Consider the following 8833-nt stretch of genomic DNA (forward strand, 5'->3'; position numbering starts at 1 on the left):
TATATATATTAGGCTATGCACTTTTATATACTCAGATTTTTTTTTTAAACAGCTGGAAGCATCAGGGGTTCCTCTGAGCCTCATTTGTTCTCAAGTCGTCGTCTTCAGAGTGTGACAACAGGGAAATCTAGACAGAAAAGATGAGAAATGGTTCAAATAGCCACAGTGTTATTGATTAATGAAAATTATTTTGAGGGCTTTTCTTTATGTTGTGAATTTTATAAATTTTAAAACCATTAACCCTGTTTATGGTCAAATAAAAGTCTATAAAATGCTTGAAGGTGGTAAATGTAGCAAAATCAGAAAAATAGCCCAAATGTATGTCACACTCAAATGTGAGTGTAAAGTTAGGAGACACAAGGCAGAGCAGAGCAGATGTTCTCACAGTGCTGCATGGCTTCAAGAAGCGTCTCCATCCAGGAATAAGCACTGGAGTAGAAACAGGGTGGGTCTTGTTTATGGAGTGGTTTCTAATGGCAACATAGCATAGAAATACAAAGTTCTAAATCCTCTTTGCTCAGTTTATATTCATCCAGAACTTCTGAGCAGTTTATGAAAATAAAATCAGAGCTGTACAATTTAGAGGAAGTTCTACCATGACAATCAAAAAACATACAAGAACTGTTACCAAAGCTGAAAGTTCTAATAAAAGGATTTTGGCACATCTCCTTTGTTAATGATTCATTTTTTTGATGTTGAATTTAATGTTTTAATGAATGCAGGGTCCMACAGAGGAAAAGTCAACCCACTGGAAAGATCTAGAAGCTGCCCTGGCAGACAGAACAACTTCTGCGAATGTTGCCAAAACTGCTCTTGTCAAAGCCAAGTAAGACATGTACACACATTCAGAGCTTGCTGCGATGAATTCAACTTGTCTTTACATGCACCATTTTGTTTATATGTTATGTATTACTAGGTAAACGAAAATATCTTTAAAATAATGTTTTTGCTGTCTTGGAGGCATGTTTATTTTGTCTTGGAGTTCAGACAGTTGAGGTAAATCTTCACATTGACTTCTTTCCACTATTGCAGTGAAGCTCTGGACAGTCTAAAATCAGTGATTGACAAATCCAGAGGGTTGAAGATTACAGCTGCACRGCCACTGATCTTGGCAGCAGAAGAGAATCTCCATAAAATGGTGGTAGACTTGGACAAAGTAGTCTCCAAGGTAAGACCTGGTTGTAAGGGTTGCTGTGATCAGGTTTTTTCTGCCGATTCCGATACTGATCACGATTGGCTGTTAATTTTTCACTTTAGGTATAAATGCTACTATGTGATCTGGCAAAATAGATCAAAAGAATTGCCTAATTTAGACAAAAGTATGCAAAATTCTTGCAGGCACAATGCAGCAGGTATTMAGTCAAAAAGACAAATGTAAAACCTGTAATCAGTACAATATTTAACAACAAGGCTCTCAACAGCTTAATTATGCATAATTAAGCTGTTGAGCTTAATTATACAGCTCAACAGCTTAATTGAGCTTTATAAAGTGAAATAAGTCTCACAACACTGCCTATATCAAATAATGTCAAGCAAAATATAAAACATTCATTCAAAGTCAAATGCAGATTGCGTCAACATAAACAACCCTAAATTACTAAATCAAAACTGCTTGAGAGCATKGCTAGCTGTTTTCTGCTGGCTCTGGTTGGTTGTTTTTGATTGAGCAGCGTAATACTGCAGAATACAGGAGGAGGACAGATGAGCTTGATCACCCCCCCTCACACACAGCTTATCTGTGCCATGTTGGGACCACAAAAGTTTTCATACATATGTAATAACATCTTTTTTTAAATTGCGTGCTGCAGCTTTACGGAGACACTGGATGTGAAAGTCCATGTTCTGGTGGAGCACGAACTGTGCCACATCTCTGAAATGTTACGTCTCAGAACGTATGGTTCAACAGCWAAAGCAATACCCAGCATGTTACATCCCCAGCCCCATGACTTAAGTTATTTTTCAGGTTGTATGCTTAGTTTTCTGGCCGTCAKACTCATCCAGGTGTGCGCTGCTTTATCTGCTGCCTGGCTGCTCCAGATGTCTTTTTTTACCCTCAAAAACTCAACATACTTCTTCAAGTGCTTGTTTTTTTTAAATGTCATATTAAATTAAAGCTTTGTGTTGATGCATTTTGACGTGCTTCATCTCYGAGGTATTTTTCACTCAYAAGAGGCAAACTTACCCATTCACTCTCACAGTAATGTCTTGTGTAGCGTTAAAGTTCTACAAGACATTACTTATGATTGGCTGCCGTGCGCCTCCGCAGTGTGAAGAAAAGGGGAACAAATTATTAGCTTCCTACCTTCAGACTGATTTGTTTTAAAATGCACAACTATTTCAGTTCTGCTGATAAATTTCTGACAAGTTTTGTCTGTTCCAGTCAGAGGTAATCTGGGAGGAGCAAGAGATGCTGCTCACACACTGCTAGCTTTTCTCAGGGCATGGAACAGTTTCAGGGAYAGAGCTTTCTCATGTTGGGAGAACTTGGTGACAACAAACCGTTTTCTTGTCCTGATCTTCCCATCTGACTATGAGATCACCTTGGAGCTGATCATTAGTTAACTTTATTGTTTTGTTCCACATATTCCTGGACTTKGTTTTCAATTTTAAATGTTTAAAATCATTTTAACTGGGCACTCTATCATATTTTTCCTCTTCTCTATTTGCTTACATGTTCTAATAATGTAAATCAGTGACGGTKTGCAGTACTTTAGGTTTTGTTTATATGTACATAGACTTCCTGAGATCTGCTCATGGTTCCACATCCAGAACACCCTTTAACCCTCACCCTGTCTCCTGGATTGTAGGTCCAATCAGCAGAGTCGGAAGCAAAGATTGTGGCCCAGTACACTGAACTGGTTAATGAAGCCAAGCAGCAGTTTCAGAGGGAAGTGAGTAGCCTAACTCCAGAAATCCAGGCCAACTGGAAAGGCCTTAGTAAGTACAAGTATTATACACATCAACCATTATTGTTCATGCAGGCTCCAGCAGGAGAGTTTAAATGTTTAGTGAATCCTAAGCTAGTTCCAGTTGTGTGTGTGTGTGTGTAGCTGGTAAACTGTCAACAGATGACCTGAACGCTTTGATTGCCCACGCACATCGGCGCATTGACCAGCTGAATCGAGAACTGGCTGAGCAGCGAGTCCGAGGGCAGATCCACATGGAAGCAGCGCTGGAGCAGCAGAGAGCCGAGGACCAGAAAGCTCTGGACAAAGCCATCGGCACAGCAACGCAGCACGTTAAAGAGGAGGCCCGACTGGAGCAGGAGAGGAAGGTACAGTGGATTGATGCCTGAGGGAGGCGGCAGGCATCCTGCAGATCCGTGCTGATGTGAGGCGTGTTGTGCTTGCAGCTGGCTGACCTGAGAGAAGTGATCGAGGCAGAGATGAGAACTCAGCTGCGGCGGCAGGCGGCTGCTCACACCGACCACGTCCGAGATGTCCTCAAAGTCCAGGAGCAGGAGCTGAGAGCTGAAGCCGAGCAGGTCTCTACCACACACAACAAATACACACTATGCGCACTTATCGTAGATGGACTAGTCCAGGGGYACYCAAAGTCGGTCCTGGAGGGCCGGCATCCTGCACGTTTTAGGTCTCTCCCTGGTAGTAGTAACAACCTGTTCAGCTTTTCAATGTTCCTCTTAGGCCTTCTAACGAGCCATGATTTGATCCAGGTGCATTAAACCAGGGAGAGAACTAAAACATGCAGGATGCCGGGCCTCCAGGACCGACTTTGAGTACCCCTGGACTAGACTCTATTCCTTTAGAAGGTGGGGAKGGAGGGTTGTCTGTCTGTAGAGGTCTGCTCTGTCCCATCATGCAGAGTCCCAACAGCTGATTGGACAAAGGAGGATCTGCCATACTAGTAGCCAGCCTGACCATCCTCTTGATGCACAGTAACTCAGTAAGAATGCCTTGAGTCAGAGGCTCTTTCAGATCTGCTGCAACACAGGCCACTACAGATCTTTCCTGCCAGCAGCTTTAGCCATCTCTCATAATCTCTTATTCTTACAGCAAATGGTTTGGAATTTCCCACCAAGAATAGTAAAGTATCATTGAATAAAATAAATTGTATACAGTTCAGTTCAAATTCARTTCAAAAACACTTTATCAATCCCAAAGGGACATCAAATAAAAATGTTATTAAATAAACTAAGTAAAAAATATTAAGAACCTGTAAATATTGCTCATGTCCTCTTCTTTACACAAAAGACATACCAGTTGTATGTTTATTGGTTTTACTGAAGAAAAACACTTCCTTTTGTCATTTTTTTTTCACTTTTAGYTGCAGCTCTGTCCATCTACTGTGAATAGTAGATGTAGTAGTTCTGTTTTGAATCATACAGCACCTTACAGTTGTATTCCAATTCTCTCAGCGGAAACCTGAAATCCACTGCAGCTAATTATTTTTGAAAAATCCCTTAACTCTGTTTACTGCTGGTAAACAGAGTTCCCATTAGACGTCACTGAGCATGTAGGACATCTTGGAGGAAAACATGTCTGAGGCTGAAGGAGGCCTGACATCTTCCAGCAGCACAGCAACAAACACACAGACAGACATATTATGGGATGGGTTAGATCGACGCACATTCATGTGATGGAATGGTCCAATCAAAGTCCTAACCTAAATCTTAGTTCAAAATTGATGTTTAGACTAGAACTTGAGCTATTTTGTAATCACATGGGCTGGCCTGTGTCATTACATAGGTAGATTCTAAAAGCTACTGGAGATSAAAATATCTAWGCAAGGAAACCTTCAGCTTTCCTTGCATAGAAAGCTGAGGGTCAGAGCCTCATTCAGGGCCAGAGAAGAGTCCTCAGCCTCCGCGGTGCTGTCAGCACACAGAAGGCCAGGGCCAGGCATACTTTATATGGTCAAGAAAACACAAAGAGATTAAGAGAAGGCAACAYGAGACCTCTAAATTTAAAAAACAGTTCTGTCTAGGGCTGCAATAAACAAATATTTAGTAATCAAGTATTCTATTGATTATTCTTATGATTAATCGAACTCCCCACCCAGCTGTGCCAACAATGATGGAGGGATCTCTGGTGTGTTTGACTGGCAGGCGTCTGGAACGATTGTGACAAACGGACTTCCGCAGTTTGCAGAAAAGGTCTGAGAAGAGATTGCTAAGATGGTTGACTTTTCTGGCATTGATAAAAAATATTTAAAAACCCTAATCTCTTTTAACATTCGGTTTTATTACTTGGTATAGCAACTCAATAAGAACTGTCTTTTCAGACTCGGGTTGAGACAAGTTATATAAGATGCGGTCAGTACAAAGTTTTTTTTGTCCCATTGTCAACTCTGACCAAGCTCAGCACATTTTAGAATGTTAAATTGCTTCATTACTTGTTACTAAGTGTTGACATGTGTGGATTATGCCTTAATTTTCTTGTACTGCTGCTGTCCACTAAACAGAGCAGAGCAGAGTTTGTGAGGGACAAACTGGAGACTGTAGCCTTGGTTCTCTTTACTTCTTACTCTAACATGAGCTTCCCATCTGAAATCTGAGCAAGAAGTAAAGAGTTTCAGGAGAAACAAGAATAAGATCAACTTTTATTCAGTTTTCTGAGAGGAGATGGTGGAGGACTACTGGTACAATACAAGTGTTGGGCAACAGGTTGGACTGGAACTGCATGAAGAAAGAACTAGAGGTTATAGTTTTCTAGGGTTTGCTTACTGCTTGTCAGTCTATATAATAGTTATTTTTAAATGTYGAATTCTAGTGCATCATTTCATTTTAAAATGTTTTGTATTGCCTGTAATTTTAACAAAATATCTGTTTCTCACCTCTCTAGTGAGGTGACTGGAYGTAGTAATGAGTACTGTGCGTTTTCAGGAACTGAGCAGTAAGCTGCTGGAGCAGGAAACCCGGTACCGTCAGCTCACTCAGGAACAGCTCGATGACTTCACTCTGGATATGAATGCTGCCTACGCAAGACTGAAGGGAGTGGAGGAGGCCATAGACAGTAAGATCAACASACGTCTCCTCAGAATCTTCCATTCCAGTCTGACTTCAGGATAAACTAGAACTACAGTGGATGTCACCAGCATGCACATCCCAGGTTTCTGTTATGTTACAAAATGAGACCATGATAAATAATTTCCCTTTTCCTTTAGCTGACATTTTTTTTCTGAACTATTGAACTGAAAAACAAACAGATGTGTTTAGATCAGTGCTTCTCAATTCCAGTCCTCAACTCCAACCTGAATAGCAAAATGTGGTCATTTCCAGAATTCGAGAATTGTGGGACACCAAGTAATGTATCTGCTACAAGAGTGTCAGCATTGTTTTAAACACTTGTGTGATTGCGACTTGTTTTCTTCAGTAATATCTGTACTGTATAGAAACAATTCTCTGAGAGGAAGGTCATTGGATTGGACATGAAATCAAATTATCGAATGTTTGTGTGAAGACAATGGGAGACATTGACCCTGCAGCCTGAAATATCATCCCAAACAGTAAATTCCTGAATGCTGAATGCTAGCTCTCCAGCTAGCGACATGCTAGGTGGAGAGCTCTGACAGAAGTATTCCTGAAGAATACTTGATTCCTGAACTATTCTTCAGGACGGAAAGTGAATACTGAGTGTTTCTGCCTGCAGGCCATGTGGAAGCAGAGGGGGAGGCCCGGAAAGCTCATCGGCTGTGGCTGTCTGTGGAAGCGCTTACCTACACCTTAAAAACAGCCAGCTCTGAGTCTCCCAGCATGCCCCTGGAGGACGCTGCTGAGGCTGTGCGTGCCAGCTGCGTTGACAATGATTTTGCCCTGGCTCTGGCGTCAGCTTTGCCTGAAGAATCCCTGAAGCGCGGTGTGTACAGCGAGGCTTCCCTTCGTGCTCGTTTCAACTCTCTGCGATCGCTCGCTCGCAAAGTCGCTCTCATCGATGAATCCCACAACACCCTGTACCAGTACTTTTTATCGTATGTCCAAGCTGCACTGCTTTTTGAGAAGCAACAGGAAGTCCCGCCCACCCAGCTACGCAGCGAGGATTTGGATCCCTTCAAGCTGCTCTCATATGCCAGCTACTGCCTAGAGCACGGGGATCTGGAGCTGGCAGCCAAACTGGTGAACCAGCTGCGAGGGGAGGCCAGGAGAGTGGTGGAGGACTGGCTGACTGAAGCCAGACTCACACTGGAAACCAGGCAGGTYATCAGTTTGCTTTCAGCCTATGCCAATGCAGTAGGTTTAGGCACCACCCAGGCTCCATAGCTGCCTCCTTGACCAGGCAACCCAAAGGTAGCATGTATGTTGGTAGAGGAAGCCAGCTGGAATGTGGTCGGATCTACAACAGCAAACGAAAGCGCGATATTATTGCAGTGAACCATCTATTAACGTTAACCCACAGATTAGTTTCAAATCACTAAGATAAGATGTAGTCTCAGTTTAGGTCTCAGCTTTGTTTTCTTTACCTTGTTTGGCAACATGCCATGGTCATCTTAACAATAAATAAGTTATGCTGCACTGTTGTGAATATTGCACATTAAATAAATCATTAAGAAGGAATGTCGTCTATTTACTGCTTTTGTCCTCTGTGGAGTTTTAGTTTAGTCCTTCCAGGTTTCACTTCCTGCTGGTCCTCTGGTCTCCTTCCAGCCCAGTAACCTGCACTGGCAGGAGACACTWATCTCTCTCAAATGAGACTTTGATCTCTGAGACTGTGSTGTTTCTGTGAAGGACTGATGAACTGTCCTCACTGTTTACCACCTCAAGTCTACATGTAAACAGGTGAGTATGATCCATCAACAAGAGAACAACTGTTTTCAGATGTCAAACATTTGAAGTTGTTAGACTTCAAATTCCATCTGAGTTGTGGAGCCGCAGGAGGAGCGCTGTGTGCTGCGCTCTGACGGCAAACGCACAATAGTTGTTATAGCAAAATCTGGGCAATGGAGCGCAAGAAGAAAASTACGTATCCCAGCCAGCATACCTAGGTGGGTCCCATATGGGGAAAAGGAGAGCAGACAATATGGGTCACACATGGGTTTATCCCCAGTTTCCATGGTGGGTTTGCCCATGTAGGGTCACCGCCTACATGGGCGCTACATGGCGTTGGCCCTACATGGGCAAACCCATGTGTGACCACTATGCAAACTGCAGACAAACCCATGTGGGACCCATATTGTCTGCCCTTTTACTGATACAGCTGGAATTGTAAACTTCACGGCTCCTTTTTTACCATCACATTGACAGAGAAAATGTTTTTAATATTTCTGCCACATCTTCATTATTACTCTGGCCATCATAATTTGTGACCAGTGTGATTTTGGCTATAAATATTAATATGAATACACCCAAATAGTAATGAAGTGGTAGAACTCTGAAAAGTTTTAAACTCTGACATAATTTACAGGCCTGTACAGTAAAGTCACAAATTATTTAGGCCATCATAATTTGTGACCAGTGAGATCCTGGCTATTTGAGGGTTAAATATTTTAAATGAGATATGACTTTAATGAAGTGGTGGCAGAAACATTAAAAACTGTGTTAAAACACTACCAGAGTACTTAGAATAATTTCTTAATCATTTAACAATTTATTAAACGGCCACAGTTGGTTTACATATTTTAACGACAGCATATAGGCATTCAGTGCGATGGTCCGTCACGCAGTTTTCAGAATCAAATACAAAGTAATACATTATATTTTCTCCGTCAGTGCGTTGGTAATAAAGAGGGAGCTGTGAATCTATGCTGTGAATCATAGACATARTATAAGAGTAGACCCCGCATTGGCTGCTCTGGCGCAGGAAATACGGCGGCCATCTTGGAGAGGTCGTCCCTCCTACTTTGCTCAATCAAAACAGCAGAAGATGCCTCAGCACTGAGG

At 42.1% G+C, this 8833-nt stretch overlaps 1 protein-coding gene across 1 annotated transcript in view; it reads left to right on the forward strand.

Moving 5' to 3' along the window:
- Positions 1–7510, forward strand: part of immt (inner membrane protein, mitochondrial (mitofilin)) — a 20058-nt gene extending 12548 nt beyond the window's left edge. The window contains exons 5-11 of the mRNA XM_017307010.1: positions 717–826; positions 1033–1168; positions 2808–2937; positions 3051–3274; positions 3353–3484; positions 5843–5972; positions 6609–7510. Coding sequence (XP_017162499.1) covers positions 717–826; positions 1033–1168; positions 2808–2937; positions 3051–3274; positions 3353–3484; positions 5843–5972; positions 6609–7216 — 1470 coding nt within the window. The 3' untranslated portion in view covers positions 7217–7510. The remainder of the gene's footprint in view (positions 1–716; positions 827–1032; positions 1169–2807; positions 2938–3050; positions 3275–3352; positions 3485–5842; positions 5973–6608) is intronic.
- The last annotated feature ends 1323 nt before the right edge of the window (positions 7511–8833 follow it).

Source organism: Poecilia reticulata, linkage group LG10 (assembly GCF_000633615.1).
Source record: "Poecilia reticulata strain Guanapo linkage group LG10, Guppy_female_1.0+MT, whole genome shotgun sequence".
Classification (NCBI taxonomy): domain Eukaryota; kingdom Metazoa; phylum Chordata; class Actinopteri; order Cyprinodontiformes; family Poeciliidae; genus Poecilia; species Poecilia reticulata.